The sequence below is a fragment of the Magallana gigas genome, chromosome 4 (genome assembly GCF_963853765.1).
Source record: "Magallana gigas chromosome 4, xbMagGiga1.1, whole genome shotgun sequence".
NCBI lineage: Eukaryota > Metazoa > Mollusca > Bivalvia > Ostreida > Ostreidae > Magallana > Magallana gigas.
In genome coordinates, this window is record NC_088856.1 from 6935989 (window position 1) to 6955079 (window position 19091).

Consider the following 19091-nt stretch of genomic DNA (forward strand, 5'->3'; position numbering starts at 1 on the left):
TATTATGATCCTATCTCTATTTAATCTTTATTATTAAGTCTCCCGAATGAAATTCGGAGACTTATTGTTTTTGTACGGTTCTTAATACATGTATTATTATTATTCATCTTTTTTTCTTCTTTCCTGCTCTGAACTTGTTTCTCAGAGATGGCTGAACAGAATTGTACAAAACTCTAGGATATGATAGGCCTGCATATCGAGTTGTGCACCCTGGTTTGATTTTTCTCATTTTGGGTTAGACAACCACTTTTCAGGGGAGGGGGGAGGGGGTGTCAAAAGGGTGTGGGGTCTAACATTGAACCTTGTAGGAAGAATTGTAGACTCTATTGTAAATGGTAACTTGAAAACAAACAAAGATAATAATATAGGGTTTTCATAATCATATATTGGCTGTTACTGGCAATTTATAGGGTTTAGTAGATCTGACCCCTGGGGTCATCTCCACGCCCAGGAATTTGAAATTACCATATATCTCAGAAACTGTTATAATCATGACCCCTAAACCATATATAATTATGTTTCTGATGTCAAGGGGCATCAAATGTTATGTAGGTCATGGGCCCTGTGGGTGGTCCTGAACCCCTCAAACAGCAAGTCCATTAATATCTTCAAAACAGTTGAGATCCCCACCCTTAAACTATATATATTCTTGTTCCTTGTGTCAAGGGGCATCGAACGGTATGTAGGTCATGGGCCCCGGGGTTGGTCATGACCCCCCTTGAACAGGAAGTACACAAATATCTCGAAAACGGTTGAGATCCCCACCCCATAACCATATACAGTGGGGCCTCAGATATCCGGACGCCAGATAACCGGACGCTTCAGTTTACGGACGATTTTATTTGGGAACAGATTTTTTATACGTTATTTTGTCTCATTTATCCGGAATTTCGCGTTCCGGATCCGGACGGTCTGTTTTTACCACAAAACACTAATTTACTACTAATCTTGCTTCATTTAACCGGACGGTAAAATTGATATAAAAGTGATGATACCCTACTCGGTACAAAAGATTACTCCTGTCAATTAAGTTTCACACCTTTTTTACGTGCTAGACCCTCATGAGTAGCTTGTATAAATACACTGACTTCCCAAATCACTTTCAAAAATTGGAAAATTGCGAACAACAGTGTATCACACACATATCATACTTGGACAGAAAGAATTCAGCTAGATTCGGTTATCATTATTGTCCGGTTAATATTTCATGACAAAATAATAAAATAAAGCAGAGTTCTTTATCTCTTAAAAACGTTCACTCTAGCATGTGTTGCTATATGGTATGAAAGGCAAAAAAAAAACTAGTATCAACACTGGGACCCATTGCATACAAATACATTATCATTCATGACAACAATAGACACATTTCAGATACCCGGACGCTTCACCTATCCGGACGATTCAACTTGGGAACGAAAGCGTCCGGATAACTGAGGCTCCACTGTATATTCTTGATCCTTAAAGGGCATCAAAAGGTATGTACTGGTCGGTAATGGGCCTCAGGGTTAAATTTAATTTTTCAAAACCGTAATGCACATCTATGGAACAGTTCCTATCATATCCCAAGACATGATGTGTCTATCCATTAAATCATAAAAGGAGTTCTAGGATCTATGTTTTTTTGAAGTGATAAACGTCAATTTTCTGCTGCTTTTTGACTCCCTGGATGAAATTTAAATTTTTAAAACCTTACTGCACATCTATAGAACAGTCCCCCTATCATATCCCAAGATATGATTGTCTATCCATTAAATCATAAGAGGAGCTCTTGGATCAATGTTTTTTTTTTTTTTAGTGATAAACGTCAATTTTCTGCTACTATTTGACTCCCTGGATGAAATTTAAATATTTAAAACCTTATTGAACATCTATAGGACAGCCCCAATTATATCCCAAGAGATGACGTTGCTACTCCAAAAGTTGTAAGAGGAGTTCTGGGAACCATATTTTTTTTGCAAAAAAACGTCATTTTTTGTTGCCCACTAATCCCCTTAATAAAAAATTCTGGAACCTGATCACGCTTCAATATGACACCCCCATATTCTAGAAGATCATTTGGCTACTGCCAAAAAAAAAAGACGTTTTTGAAACCAGTTTTTTGTGTAAAAAAACGTCATTTTTCAGCCATTAAATGACCCCCAGGACAAAATTGAAAATTCCGAAACCTTAGTGCGCATCTATAGGATACCCTAAAACATATTCCAAAAGATGATTTGTCTACTGTTGAAAATGTAGGAGGAGTTGAGGAAGAATTTTTTTTTGTGAAAAAAACCTCATTTTTTACCAATTATTTGACCCCCAGGACTAACAGAGAATTTTTGAAACCTTTTTACAAAACAACATGATACCCCAAATCAAACTCCAAGAGTTCAGTTTGCTGGTTTATAAGATGTAAGAGCAGTTTGAGAAAGTAAAACGTGACGGACGGACGGACGGACGGACGGAACAGGGTAACAACAATATACCCGAACTTTCTTTAGAAATTGCGGGTATAATAACAGTTTCTTTTTCTAAAACACTATTTTAAAGCGACAGTACAACTGAAAACACGTGTGTGATTAACTTCAGATTTACCCGTTGGGAAATAAGAAATAACGTTAATTGTAATAGTTGAAATACATAAAAACCCCTTTCCCAATTTCCCATACCCAATTAACGTAATGTGCTTCCGGAAATTTAAGGGTTGTACAAACCGGAATATTCTTATATCGTTTATTTGTACCACGTGGACTTTAATTGACTGTAATTGACACGTGCTGAAAACTACAAGATCTTCGTCCGACTACGGTCATCATGGTATACGAGGTTAAAGGGACTCTTTAAACGGAACACATTATCAATTTTTCGATAATTCATTGATGGTTTACAAAATTTTGGTTCATTTTAAAATGAACAGACATAAATATGTTAAACAACCCCTCAAGGGGCCTCATTTACAAAAATAAATTTAGGTTGCAGCAACTCCATAGATAAACACGAAATATACATGCTTATTGTGGTTATTTTAAAAATTTTGAACAATTTTAAGTAGAAGTAAAAATGACATACTTTTATCAACAAAATGTCCAGGAGAATTTTTGCGAGCCCTGTATTGTGTTTCGTTTACAGTAAATACGCATGCGTATTAGTATAGAAGGCTGAACACCGGAACACGTTGCGATGTATATGTTTGATAGGTTATACGTAATTATTAATTTTAATGAAATAATATGATTTATTTCATGGAGAACTTTGTAATTTTCCGAAATTTTATACATTCATGAGAAGTACAAAAATACCGAACCCGATCGGATAATTTTTTCAAGTCAGTTTTTTGATATGATGCGCCGTACTGTCTCTCTGATGTATTTAAATCGTAGCTTTGAAACTAGACTGACAATGCCTGTCTGCTATGCACGTGTGAGCATGACAGAGAGAGAGAGGACTAGCCTACATTAAACGGCATTCATCGCCAAACGACAATTCGCATTGCGCAATGAACTTGTTTTTAGCTCACCTGAGTCTGTCCGTCTGTCTGTCCGTCCGTCTGTAAACTTTTTACATTTTGAACTTCTTCTCTAAAACCGCTTATCCAATTTCAACCAAATTTGTCACAAAGCATCCTTATGGGATGGCGAATATAAATTGCAGAAATAAAAGTCCGATCTGTATTCAAAGCGGAGAAAACCTTGAAACTGTAGAAAAAGGGGGGTGCATTTTTAAAAATCTTCTTCTCAAGAACTACTGAGTTCAATTCAACGTAGTTTAGCATAAATTATCCTTATGGGAAGGAAAATATAAATTGCAAAAATTAAGTTCTAATTCTGTTTCAAATCTGAGTTATTACGAAAATAATAATAAAGGAAAGGCGTGTTTCAGCTTGGGTTCGGCATCCGGTAAAATGGGTAGGCAAGACTTGGCCTGGGCAAATCAAAAGATTGGCAGTTATTAATCTGCCAATCTCATTAAAATTTCAGGATATTTGATGGACCAGTAATATTTGTATTCGCTGTAGATATTGCCGCAAAATAATGCGTATTTGGAATTGACGATTGCCGATCTGCCCCGGCTTTTATTTTGCCACGGCCCGGGTTTGCATACGCATTTTACCAAGACTCGTATTCCATACTTCTAAAACGAGGTTTTTTGTTTAAAGCAGCCATGACATTATACGAAAAAGGATCGATCCTACTATGATGAATTTGCTTGTTATGCAACAGTTCGCGTATAAAGGGAAATTTTTGAAACATGCAAAATATATTGGTGCCGATTTTGTGAAGTAAATTGAGGCTAAATATTTTAATGCGTTGACAGTTTTCACACATGACGTTGGTGTTAGCTTGTTCTGATTTTCGTTTCGTTTTCATTAATTATGCTTTGTAACCTGGGAACTCTCGTCTGTATTTCGTGATTTTTACGTATCAATTCAAACAGAGACTTCGGTAAATCAAACAGTTAACTGTTTACCTGCGCAAATTAAGCAAAATCTGATGTATCAAAAAAGTACTGAAATACAATTCATTCTATCGGTAATTCGGCATTATCTTTTGCGTAATGGTAGATTAATGCAATAGGTTTTGTTGAGATGCTCTGCATTTTCTCGAGTTTATTCAGTTTAAATAGAGTTTGATATCGCTGACGGAAATATGTAGGTATATACATGTATATATATGATTTATTTCGAAAAAATAAATTGTGTTCTTTATTTGTTACAGTGCATGTTTCTTGTGTTTAATTGTTTACAATTTCTATTTACTAACCATATTTGAGTGTTAAGCTTCGGATTATAAGCAAGATACAGAGATTTGCTCACAATTCTGTTTGTACACAGATCTTAAAAACTAAAGATTAAAAAAGTAAAAAATTTGTCAATATTTATTAAGAAAATTTTCAAAGTCTGATCTTCCAGAAACCAACTTTAACAACTTATTGTATTGTAAACTTAACCTTTTTTCGTCATTATTACTCCTACTGTACATATGATCCTTGACTGTGTTTGTGTACATTTGTATAAACTGATTTTGAACCTCAAATACCAGTGAACTGGTCTTGAGTGAATAAAAGAATTGAAAATCTTAGGCCATTCTTTTTTTTCCATTTTAAATGCTGAATAGGAAATACCAAGTTAAAAATCTTAAGCTGAATGTAATAAACTCATGTGAACAAAATATGACTCAAACCTAGGGGAACTGTGAGCTCTGTATCTTGCTTATAATTCTACGATTGACGCTGAAATTTTGGTTGAACATTAGAAATTCTTTATGAATTAGAGTATGTTAAATGCTTGTACAAACAAAATAAAAGAATGATATTCTGTATATACCTACTCTCTGGGGCCCCCTCTTTATACAATAAATAATGTGAAATCTACATCAATTTTTATAGTTTTTCAGACACGAGTAAATAAAAACGACATCTTTAAAATAGTTTCCATAGTTCTGACACATTTCTGTTGCTGGGATAAAGTAATTATCGCTATTCCTAAGAAAATATCACAGCGGAAAATTATCCTGGTTTGTACGCGAGGTAAATAACAGTCATTTAATTATAATGGAGAAGACATTAAAATTTTTGAATGTTTTTAATTTGACGAATTAAGCACATTGAGGTACAATTTTCTTCTTCACATCTATACATGTAGGATTTTTAAAATAAAATACAATAACTATTATATTTTTTTTTAAAAATACAATAACAAGTAAGTAGTTGATGAAAAAAATGTACCTATATGCTCTCATATATTTTGATCGCTTTACAAAGTGGGGGGGGGGGGGGGGCAGAACGAAAATATAGGGAATTGGAAGTTAACAACTTAACAGCGTACCCCTACCAAATGTTTAGTTTTATATCTTGCGTAGGATTTTCTTATTCTGGTAAAAAATAGTACTTCATGAATGTACAATGTCAAAGATTACGTGTATGCAAAAATAAGTGTAAAATTCGAATACTTGACAATATTTATTTTTTGTTATTCTACCGAGGGACCATATGGCACAATATCTTTTGAACGCCCATTGTTGCTCAGGTGAGCGATGTGGCCCCATGGGCCTCTTGTTGTAAGGTTGTTGAAAAAGGCTTGTTGATTTAAGGGGCCAGTCCTCTTAATATCCCAGATAAGTTGATTTGATCAAGCAAAATGGCTAATATAAAATTCTTCCATAACGCAGATATGATTTAGGTAAGACTTATATTTTTTATATTTAAACTAATTGCTACTATTAAGAATAGTTACCATACTCTCAAGGAATAGAGGCAAAGTTGCACTTACAAGTTTAATTTGAAGTAATACGATTTTTAAAAATCTTTAAACATGTACTACGACCAGACAGACTTGGAGTTGGGGCCAGGCATGGTTAATTTTTTTAGGCACCGATATGTGGATAGGCTTTGTAAGTGTCGAATTAAAAAAAAAATGGTAACAGATCGCGGAAGAAAGAGTGCCTTAAATGACTCCCAGTTCAACGTTAATAAATGAACTTTCATGATCTGCCTGTCATATTCCTTCCATTTGGAAAGATGAAATTTGCACAAGCATATATTGTTACAATAGAAAATATAACTTTGTTGTAAATATCGATATACAGTTTCGTATCAAAAGTATTCGTAAAAACAAAATGGGGCGATGTAAAGAAAACTAGGTCATCAATGTTTATCGTCAGTCTACATCATTTTACAAGTTTAATCTTATCTCAGCATTTTGTTAAACGCCCCTAAGCCTTTATTAATGCTTTGATTTTGAGTGGAATGCTCTTGTAAAGGTCCTGGATGAAGTCACCATACATGTTATGCGTTTCCAGGTCATTTGGAGATCTCTAATTTTGTACCCTTTTAAACAATTCCTGTTTTAATTTCCGCCAGCAGTTTTCAATTATATTGATGTCAGCTCTTTAAGCAGTCCATTGAATTGTTGGAATATTCTCTTGTTTCATAAATTCCTTCCCATACCTGGCCCTCTGAACGGGGCATTGTCATCTTAACATTGGTAATCATTTGATGGAAAGTGTCCTGCAACAAAAAAAAAATGATTGCCTATAAAAAAGAACCTTATTGTAAAAATTAATATATCTGTGCATTAGTTTCTGTAGAAAAATCATAGGCCTTCAGGGGGTTTAAGTTTTTTAAAATGAAGGGTCAAACAAGAACGATTGTTTTTTTTACAATAAATTTAAAAACGAAATAGTCAAAGCGTTATGAAATATTGTAGATTTAGGGTCGTTAAAACCATAACTTTCTTGGTAAAAAGGAGTTATACTAGGGGTTAAAAATTCACCAAACATGACATATTTGATTATTTGTAAAACAATTACAACTGCTTGAATCCCAAGCATAGATAACCAAGCCAATAACATGACATATTTGATTATTTGTAAAACAATTACAACTGCTTGAATCCCAAGCATAGATAACCAAGCCAATAACATGACATATTTGATTATTTGTAAAACAATTACAACTGCTTGAATCCCAAGCATAGATAACCAAGCCAATAAAGTTTTGCTGTTATTACTTTAGGTCAGAGATTGGTCAAAATAAGGGTGTTAATCTCCACAGAGAACGTACCGGTATTTACGTATATTATATTATTTGTGAAATGAACTAGTGAGAGTTTTTAAGATAATTTATACCATAAGATAGAACTGGAAAGTGTTAATCTGAAATTGAAATGTACATCTTCAAATTTTCGACAAAATCATATGATTGTTATTTCAATGCATACTCTAGAATACTTGATTTATTGCGTGGACACTGAGGTCCACGCAGAAAATATATAAGCGAGGTTAAACCGGATGCTATGGGGAAAATTCAGCCTGCGCATGAGCTAGTCTGGTTCCTGTGCGTAAAGGGTTGCTCAGGGAACCAGGCTATCAAATGAATCGGGATCAGGATTTTATGCTATATGCACACATAAGTTCAAAGGCGCTGTAATTGTAAAGTTGTCGGTAAACGGTACAGAAACAAAGAATTCCTTTTAAAGAAATGATCGGCATATGATATGAATTATCAGTATTATGAAATAAGTTAATGTTATGCCGAAACTACAACAGGCATCCAATAGCATAATTTGCAATATTTTGTTGTTTTCCGAAAACTTCCCGATTATGAATTATTAAGCATTTAAGTATTATTGAATAATTATGTGACTGTATATGATGGATGACTGAATAATTTTGTCACTATAAAAGTTAAAATCTCAAATAAATTACATCAAAATATGAAATTAATTTACACAAAGCTGTCACTGCAAGGTTAACAAAGTAGTGCAAAGCGTAATGTTTGCGCAAATAGTAGAATTCGCCGAATGCTTGATACCAGGCTTGGGGCGAATTACAATGTAAAGTAATGCATTACATTACCATTACTTCATGAATTTGGGCATTAAATTACCATTACTTGATTTTCTTGAAGTAATGCATTACATTACCATTACATGATTAAAGTATTGCATTACCATTACCATTACTTTGTTTTTAAAAAAGTAAAGCTAATAAAGAGTTTTTGCAAATGTTTCAAATATAAAACACTCTTTAACATATCTACAGGTTCATGCTCAGTATCAGGTTCAAATTCATTGACTAAACAAGAGTCATTCTTTATTTGCTCAATATATAATCATCTTATGAACAACATATTACATAAGTAAAATGATATTCAAGACATTTGGCATGATACAATGTCAGATACGAAATAGAGACAAAGAATTACATGCATAACAAAATACAATTTATGGAAATAATGTTGCGGTTATTAAAAGCTGAAAAGAGATATTTCCCCAGATTACACAAATCTTTATAATTTTGGGCACTTAATTGTATTAATTCATAAACAGATGTTTTTTTTCCGTTATATTTCTTAATATATTTTAATCGTATTTCTTGAAGACAAAAGATTGCTGTTGCACTTTATGATCGAAGTTTCAAAGGGTTCATCTTTTAACTGCATCCTGTTAGTTTGAAAATCTTCCCAGCTATACTTAATAAATGTTTTACAGGAGCAGTCGAAGCTTGGACTAAAAAATTACTGTTTGACGATCTTTATCTTAGGATATATTAAGTGCAATAATAGAAAAAAATACATGAATCTTGTATTTTCTATCAGTCCAAACTAATGTACAGTGTACTTAATATACAAGAGAGAGAGAGAGAGAGAGAGAGAGAGAGAGAGAGAGAGAGAGAGAGAGAGAGAGAGAACATAAGTAAGTAAAATTATTTTTAAATGGGTTATAATATTGGAAGTGATATTTATTTTTATCATGGATGGACAGTGCATTCATTTTGCTTTTAAAGGTGCATGTCTGTCTCCTATTCTATTAGGACATAGCGAAGGGAAGGGGATTGGGGTGTTTACCACTTCTTATAACAATAGATTGTTTTGATACTTGGATTATCCTTGGGGCATAGTGTGTTGTTGACACATTTCTTATTGAAGTGCAAATGATTGGAGTAAATTGTTTAAATGATTAAAAACTCTTAATAACAACACTCTTAAAAATGTTATGAAATTGTGCTGTTAATTTTAGTAATATTAACAATTCAAAAATTAATTTTTAAAAATCTTTTTTAATAATACAATTAAAACATTTTTATCTCAAGAATTATTTCTTTCTTCTTTAAAAGTAAATTTAATCAATTCAATTTCAACTATTCAATTATTCATCACATTTTTTTAAAGTGAACATGCATAAATAAGCATAGTAATGCCAAGTAATGCAATGTAATGCCAGCATTACACTAGGTTTTGGAAAGTAATGAATTACATTACCATTACTTGTAATGCTAATTTTGTGGCATTACACATTACTAGCATTACTTTGAAAACATGTAATGAATTGCAATGCATTACCATTACATTTAGCATTACCCCAAGCCTGCTTGATACTATACATGCAAACTTCATTAATAAAGATCATAATTATTTTAGAGGTATTGTAAGACTTGAGATCCAAGAATAACTCCAGATATATATTAAAATATGTATTAAATGAAAAGAATGATGAAAACACAGAGTATGACAAAGATGATATATCCGACAGACGGACACACTTGGCTCCAACGACTAACGTTTATCACACGCGGCTTTTCTCAGCAGTTTCAAGAACCAGTCCAAAAACTCACACGTGACCTCTGGTAACACTAAATACCCGATAACACAAATACACACTTACACTTCCTCCCCCCTTAAGAAGCGTTTACAATAAATCAATTAAAAAGCTAATACAATGCAAATTGTAAGTTAACAGTTAATTCAAACGGAATCATCAGGAACAATTAAGTCCTTACTAACGATAATTGTCTGTCTAATGACACGGTCTTTTGAATGGATGCACAGGAAATCACCATACACTTTGGTCACGCGAAAACCAGTCTGGAAATGGGTTTTCCGGAATTTCGGGCCACTTAAAGTCTTGAGTGCTACTCGGTCACCAACACTAAACTCTCGAGAAGGTCGAGTCGCTGTATCTTGTTGACGCGATTCTTTTGCCTTCATATGGTTCTCATGACAAAAGTCCCATATTTCGCGCATACTTTCTTCCTCCTCACGCGGAATCATATTCTCCTCTGGATCCAGAAAAAGCTGTGACACAGAACTCTGACGACCATATAGTGCATAAAATGGTGGAATCCGTGTTGTTCTGTTTGGTACGGAATTATGAGCGAGAACAATTTCCGGAAGTACGGAATCTCAATCGTCTTCTGAGGTAGCTGCTTTCTGTAGCGAACTTTTCAGGGTTCTATGTGAGCGCTCCACAGGGTTAGCTTGTGGACGGACAATAGGTGTAAAACTTTGCTTCACACTCCAGCGTTCACAAAACGATGCAAAGTCTTTTGCTGTAAAGACGGATCCGTTGTCTGAATGTAACACACGAGGTGGTCCTAGAATGGAGAACAATCTGTCCAAAATGGTGATAGTGGTATACACAGTCGCAGCACGCAACGGCCACGCAATAACGAAACGGGTAAGGTCATCCATCAATGTGAAAATGTATTCAAATGCAGACTTTGATCTAGGGAGCGGACCAACAAAATCACAATGAAGAATTTCCCATGGGGTGGATGCTGTGACAGTCACACCTAAGGGACTCTTTGGAACACAATGGGGTCCTTCTACACAGGTTTTGCACTGTGCAATGTAGGCTTGAACTTCTGATAGGGTAATCTTATCGTTGACGAGTTTGGTTAGTTCCCGAGTTCTCTGAGCACCAAAATGTCCTACGGAATGACATTTCTCGATAATGTCCACTTTAGCTCGCATCTGACGGGTCACTGCCATAACAGGTAACTCAATCTCATCGTCTTCTATAGGGGCACGACTTAACGCGTCACTAACTGCATTGTCACATCCTTTCACATGTTCCATATCAAACTGATATTCGCTCAATTCGAGTGCCCAACGCGAACATTTTGGTTTTGATGAAGTCATAATAAAAGTCAAAGGTATGTGATCCGTTCTGAGAAGAAACTTCCGGCCATACACATAATCTCGAAACTTTCGAATTGCCCATATAATAGCTAAAGCTTCACGATGAATGGTAGGATAGTTGCGTTCTGTCTTGGTAAGTTTTTCGACGCATATGTGATTGCATGCTCGAGTCCATGATCATCAGCTTGCAATAATACACCAGCCAGTCCAGTATCACTAGCATCAGTCTGCACAATGAGTATGTGAGCTGTGTCGCTAAAATCAGGGTGTTTCAGAACAGGTGATGACATCAAACACTGACGTAATACCTGAAAAGCAGATTCGGTAGACGAATTCCAAATGTATCGCTTCGACTCAACGAGTTTGCTCAATGGTAACGCAATATCTGAGTAGTTCGGTATGAAACACATAAAATATGTACCAAGTCCTAGAAAGGATCGGACCTCTTCCCATGTCCTTGGTATGGGGTAATCACTGATTGCTGTCAGGCCTTTATCTCTGGGCTGAATACCCTTTTCAGATAGCTTGAATCCCAAATAATTGACACTTTCCATAAAGAAATGACACTTCTCCGTTCGTAGTGTAAGTCCTGCACTTTTGAAACAGTCAAACACCTTTTCTAGGGTATGTAAATGTTCTTCTAATGTGGAGGTGTGAATGAGACAATCATCAAGATAGATAAGTACATGCTCAAATCCTAAGCTGCCTATAACATGGTGCATTACTCTCTGAAATGCAAGCGGTGCAACTTTCAAACCAAAACACAGTCTCTGGAACTGATACACACCTCAAGATGTCTGAAATCCAGTAAGACGACGACTGTCCTCCGTCAAAGGAATCTGGTTGAAAGCAGAACACATGTCAATTACACTGAAGAACTTGGAGTTTTTCAGGTACATCATCGCCTCCTGTGGGGTCATCAAAGGGAAAGTTTCATCCTGAAGTTCAGTGTTAAGAGAACGAAAATCGAGGCAAAATCGCTGAGTTCCTTCGCGTTTCCGTGCGAGAACAATAGGCGACAAAATGTCAGTTTTGCTGTGTTCAATCACTCCCGACTGTAACATTGACTGTACTTGACTTTCAATTTCAGCAGACATTTTAGGGTTGAACCTGTATCTACGAGATCTCACTTAAGACAGATCAGCATTTTTTTTTCAGTTTCAGTTCATAGGGATATTGACGAGCACATCCTAGTCCGGTAAACACATCCTCTTTGTATCTTGACAACAAATTCAATAACTTGGACTTTGGCTCTTCATCTAACTGACCGATGTTCCATGAAGGTTTGACAGAATTTTCACACAACACATGATTAACATTACACTCTGTCTGATCAATGTTACTATCATCTAAGGTACTCCTGTGATCTTTCACTTCTGTAGCCAATCCAACTGTCTGGGCTTTGTAAACAGACTTACTGTAGGTATCTGGGTTCATCACAATATTCTTTGGGTTTTCTGTGGACAACACTGTGCGACCAAGCAGTAATCCAGATTTCTCTTCAAACTCACTCCAACGTTCAATGAGGACAGACGAACTAGACGAACAATCGACTGCCACACTCAACACACGCTGTGATAATGGTGTGATGATTGACTTTTCAGTCAGACGGACATTCATAACTGACTCTGAGTTCTGTTCAATCACTGATCCAAACTCCACTGAATTCTCTTGAGGCTTAAGTGTGACTTGGTCAAAATTACACATAACGTCCCAACCGATAAGAAATGTATCATTGTCCACATCAAGCACATGTAAGGAACAAGGTACTACGTTGTCATCAAAACAAATGTAGGTTTTCACAACACCATTAGTCTTTAACGGTAATGATGACGGACCAGTTAAAACTGCAGTAGTATCTTTCAAGTAAAAGCCATGCGGAAATGCCTCACAAAGCATCTTGTATGAAATACACGAGACGGATGCTCCTGAATTAATGACTGCATTAGTGACGAGTTGTCCAATCTTCACGGACTTTGTCGGATACGCATCGTTTGAAGTTGAATCATGAACTTCATTGACTTTTCCATTCCTCTGTGGACCATGGTAATCTTTGTTTGGACAGTCCTTGGCCAAATGTCCCCGACGTGAACAAGAATAACACTTAGCACTTTTCACCCAGTCGTCTGGTTTTCTCTTGTCTTGCTTGTCCGGTTGATCCCTCTGTCGTTTGTGACACTTCTTAGCAAAATGTCCAACTCTGTGACAATAATTACATCTCAGATGAAACACATTCGAAGAGGGTTTAGAACTCTGAGTGTCCGTATCTGCTAGCCGTCTAGCTACATCAATCAGATTGTCAAACTTGGGCATTTTAGGCTCCTGACAAATCACAAGCTGTAGCTGGTCCTTCAGCTTGGGGTTGTAAATACCTTCAACGAATCGATGTGCACAAAGTTCGGATTGGTTTCCCTCAGCGAAATTCGGGTAGGCCTCTTCACATTTACGATATATTCTATGTCCATAATCATCAATAGACTCATCGGGTTTCTGTGTAATCTTGTGGAAATCCGGTGCAGCTGTCTGCCGTTTCTCGTCCGTGCGATTTATTTCCATGATCAGTGCTGCCTTCAACCAGTCGTATGACTTCTTATTGTCATTATGAATATCACGGAATACTTTCGTGCACCATCCGGTTGGTAAAATAAGCGCCAACTGCTTCAGTTTCTTGTTAGAGTCCCAATCAAATCCCAGAGACTTGATTTCGAAAACATCGTCAATGTACTGGGCGAAAGTCATATACTCCGGGTCGAACATCGGCATCTTCTGTTCACTGGACGCCGCCATCGCTGTCGTACTCCAAACGTTTCACGCACGTAAGTTCCAAGCTCCAAGCTGCCACCAAATGTAAGACTTGAGATCCAAGAATAACTCCAGATATATATTAAAATATGTATTAAATGAAAAGAATGATGAAAACACAGAGTATGACAAAGATGATATATCCGACAGACGGACACACTTGGCTCCAACGAATAACGTTTATCACACGCGGACTCACACGCGGCTTTTCTCAGCAGTTCCAAGAACCAGTCGAAAAACTCACACGTGACCTCTGGTCACACTAAATACCCGATAACACAAATACACACTTACACTTTGAACCTAAACTCTCAGATGAAAAGTCAGGGCTATACATATATAATACAACGTACAAATTTAGTGGTTAAAAGTAGGCGGCTAGAGTCGGAGGAATCTCAGATAATCTTAAGACTTTCACGTTTTCGTTGGAAACACATTCATATGGTCCACGTATTGCAGTCCTTTTTTAAAGGACAGCAACTTGTTAAATACAATTTTTCAGTCTTTAAGCACCCTTATCATTCACCTGTAGGTATTAAATTTTGCACTTGTTCCAAGCTCTTATTCAGTGAGTGATAAATATTTGGCTGTTTCATCATATTCCAATGTATATATACTGTACAAAGTTTTTGAACACACTCTTTTATTTTGCTAGACCCCAACCCTTACACAATATAAATAAGATAAGAAGAGAACACGTCTTTTAAAATCTCATATGTGTTACATAAAAAACTAATTACAAAAAAGTATCCATGAGAATAAAAAAATCAAAAACATTTGGATACAATAATAAAAATCTGAACTGAATTGAATACATGAAGTTCAATTATTAATTATTTTATATCTTTTTCAGATGTATTTGAAAAAAAGAAAGAGATAACAGTAACATTTAAAAAAAAATAATTCAATGAATACTCGACAAATGCCGTAATAAAATGACCTCAATTTTTTGACTAAGATTTGAGAGTGAAAGTTGCATCCTTAATATCTCGTACAAAATAAATACTCGAAAGAAATCAAGTACATTTTTTACATATTAAACGATAGCAAATTTATACATTAATTGCAATGTTTTTTTTTTTTTGGTAAAGCACAATCAATATGGCGGAAGGTGGAGTTGGGCTTGACCCAGTAATATGTGATCTTTGTGAAGACAAACCAGCACAATTCTTTTGCCGGACATGCGATGGCAATATGTGTATAGATTGCAAAAATGACCACAAAAAGAAGAAAATGTTTCTACGCCACGATGTTGTGAAAATGACCTTAACTAGAAAAATGGAGCTAGACGGCTTTGGGTATTGCAATGTACATCCTGAAAACAAGTACGAGTTAAGTTGCCAATCATGTGAAATACCAGTCTGCACAAAATGCATCTCCGGCAAACACAACGGTCACAACATGAAAGATATATCGACTGCTTATCTCGACGCCAAACGCAGGATATCAGAAATGATGAATGAAGTGGACAATCATCTTATCCCGACCTACAGACGGAATATAGAGGCATTGGAGTCGGTCTTGTGTAATGTGAAGAAACAAAGTAAAGAATTGGAACAAACAGTTGTACAACGATCAAAGAATCTTACGGACTTTATTCATTTGATTGAGAAAGAAGTCACTCAAAAATCACTTGTTGACAGTGCAAAATATAGCAATCAAATTGCTGCAAAGAAGAAAGAAATTGAAAGCCACCTTTCTTTTCTACAGAAACTACGTGCATCTTTATTGGAACAGAGAGATGCCAAGAGTATGACTGACCTAATTTTGTACACCAATGAAAATTCAAAACTTGCAGAAAGAGAAATAAAGTTCCAAATACCTTCCTTTCAACCAGCATATTTCCTCAGCGATGTCGCTTTTGAGAAGACCCTGAATATCTTATTTGGATTACTATTGCCATCAAGGTTGGTAAATCAAAAAGACCCACATTTGGTCTTGGTGAAGGCAAAAAAATTAAAGGAAATAAAAACCACCATAGAATTACCCTGTGGTTTGAGTGTCTCTTATCAGAATCAAGCTGCCGTGTGGGTCCGTGGGTGTGAAAACCGAGTTTATAAAATGGACATGAATGGTACAACTCTGGCTACATTTCCTACGGAAACTGGCTTTGGTAGGCCATCTGCATTGATTGAATTGAAAGATGGAAACATATTGTACACTGATATGGAAAATAAAAAAATAAAAAAAGTAGCAAAAAACTTGCAGAAAATGGGCGAAATTAAAACCGAATGGTATCCAATTGGAATGTGCCTCAGTCTTAGTGGCCATATTCTAGTCTGTGTCGCGCAATTAAAAGTATTGGAAACAAACGAATCTGACGTAGGAAAAATTTTGAGAATGAATTACCAAGGGAACATTTTCCAAGAAATTCAGAGAAAGAGCAACAATGAAAATCTTTACACTCGACCAATTTGTATTTCAGAAAATGTCAACCAGGATATCTGTGTGTCAGACTGCACTAAGTGTTCCGTTATTGTTGTTGATCGCACTGGCATATTTCGGTTTGCTTATGAAGGAGGTTTTATCCAAAACGATGACAGGAGTTTTGGTCCCGTAGAGTTAGACACCGATAAAGATGGAAATATTCTCATTTCTGATGAAGAAAACAGCCTTGTTCATCTGCTGGACATCGATGGGCGGTTTTTGCAGTACATTCTGACGGCAAAAGATGGGATTTCAAAGCCTCGAGGTTTAAAGGTTGATGACGAAGACAGACTTTGGATAACTGAAATAAATGCCCAACGCATCAAAGTATTTCAGTACCTTGATTAAAAAAAATTGATTATTCAAGAAAAACCAAACAGCTATACGAGAGAAACAAATATAGCCAAAAAAAAAAAAAATTGAAAAAGGAAAAATATGTGTCGATAGTGATTGTATTATATGATTGTAATGTTTATACATCGCATTGTAACTCATGATTGATATCTACATGCGTGTTTGATGCAATTGAAAACCCCAGCATTTTGACGTTATGTAATCTGTGTATTTAGTGATTTTCAAAAGCAAATGCATGTCACAAATAGGATTTTATCGATTTTAGTGAATTTAAAATCATTATTTTAAAAGAAATTTAAAAGAGAGCATAGAATTTTAAATGAAAGATATATTTTTTGAGAAAGTTTAAGAACTGTTCACAAAGAGTTTAACCATGCAGCATTAAAATAAATGTAATGTGGTTTCATCAATATTCGTTGAATACAAATTTTCGTGAATTTCGTTGTTAAGTTGATCCACGAAATTAAATGTTATTGAAGTTCAATTTCAGCTAACATTTTGTATTGATAGGATCATTGGCCACAAAATGACGTATCTTTGAAACTGTGGTTTTCAGAAAATCCACCAAAATTGATACCCACGAACATTAATGAAACCACAGTATTTAGAACATATGTTCATTTATTTCAATGATTTATATACACATATATCTAAAGTACGACTATCAGTAAACCAATGATCATTTTTCCATCTCCAGTTACTTTCAGTATCATGGGCTCATATTGATCAGACTGCAAAAAAATGATTCTTCCATTTTGAGAGATACCCTGAAAAAAAATGTTCATAGCTTGATAGCATAAAAAGTAATGTTTTGTGTTCAATCGATGATTTTTGGGATTCTTTGGATCTACTTGAAGACCTTTGTATCAAGAAATAAATGCTATTATTATTAAAATAAGGCAACAATCTGTCTTGTTGTGATGCCAAGCTTTTAAACACAAACAATTGCGGTGTGTTTATCTCTTGGAAAATATTTTCTGGGATAGCTGTAAGAAGTAATATTTACAAACGCTCCCATCGAGGACCCAATGGCAGTCTGTGGTTCCTGATCTATGTGTAGGAGACATTAATTGTTCTTCTTAAAGACTTATCCACTGCACGGATCGAGTGGCCGATTGAAATCAATACTAATGCTTTAAAGAATGTTGATGGCCTGGTACGCAAAGCCGAAGTCAAGGTAACAAATGAATGGAAACCAATCAACTACACAAGGCCAATACAAGATATTATTCTTTTAATGCATGACGTGTGACATTCTCATTGTTGTACCGCAATTCACTGCATTGCTAAATGTTTTGGTAGTATTTGTTTGTAATTTGATATCATGATATATTTCATAAAGAAATATGTTAATATTCGGTTTATTGTATTATATAGGAGTGATATTTTCAATTTCAGGTGGGGAGTGTAGTGTAATTCATAAATAACATTAATTTAGCTTCATATGTATGCTAGAATTACCCCCCTTTCCTATTAACAGCACGTGCCAGCACAGATGACAAGAAATATTCCATTTGGAAGCTTGTGGTTATATGTGCTACTCTGTTTGGAAACAGATAGCCATGCTATGACCTTGAATTGCTAGTATTACATATTGGTCACTATGATACTTACTGCGCACTGAATTGTGGTATTGATGACTAACAGAATAAACTCTATGACTCTTGTAGCACTGCGTAGTATTCCTAAATGATGTTATGAAACCAGGTGCATAATACGGGCATAATAATATCCAAATTGAGAGTTTATAAACAAGTGTCATATTTGGCGATTCTGTGTCTGCAACAATAGCTCTGGTACTCTATACTGTCTCATGTATTGTATATTCTATATACATGTATTAACCTTTGTAACCTTTTATACCATGTATGAATGAATGTACTATATGTAATTGATGCCTCATACCTAGGTGGGGGACTCCGAGACTCAAATCCTGCATTCGTACTCTTTGATAGGCAGTTTTGATAGTTCTGTTACTTTATTTAGAAATCAAATATCAATCTAAAATTTGAACACTAAATGTTCACTCATGATCATCGTAGATGAGCCGAACTAGTCAGAACTATTAATCATAAGTAAAATGTTATATATACCACTGTAAAATGATGTTT

At 35.5% G+C, this 19091-nt stretch overlaps 1 protein-coding gene across 1 annotated transcript; it reads left to right on the forward strand.

The window, feature by feature from the left end:
• Nucleotides 1-15300: 15300 nt before the first annotated feature.
• On the forward strand, nt 15301-16974 carry LOC117682574 (E3 ubiquitin-protein ligase TRIM71). The gene is made up of 2 exons (XM_066082268.1): nt 15301-16312; nt 16625-16974. The coding sequence occupies exons 1-2, from the start codon at nt 15301-15303 to the stop codon at nt 16972-16974; spliced, it is 1362 nt and encodes a 453-aa protein (XP_065938340.1).
• Nucleotides 16975-19091: the final 2117 nt, after the last annotated feature.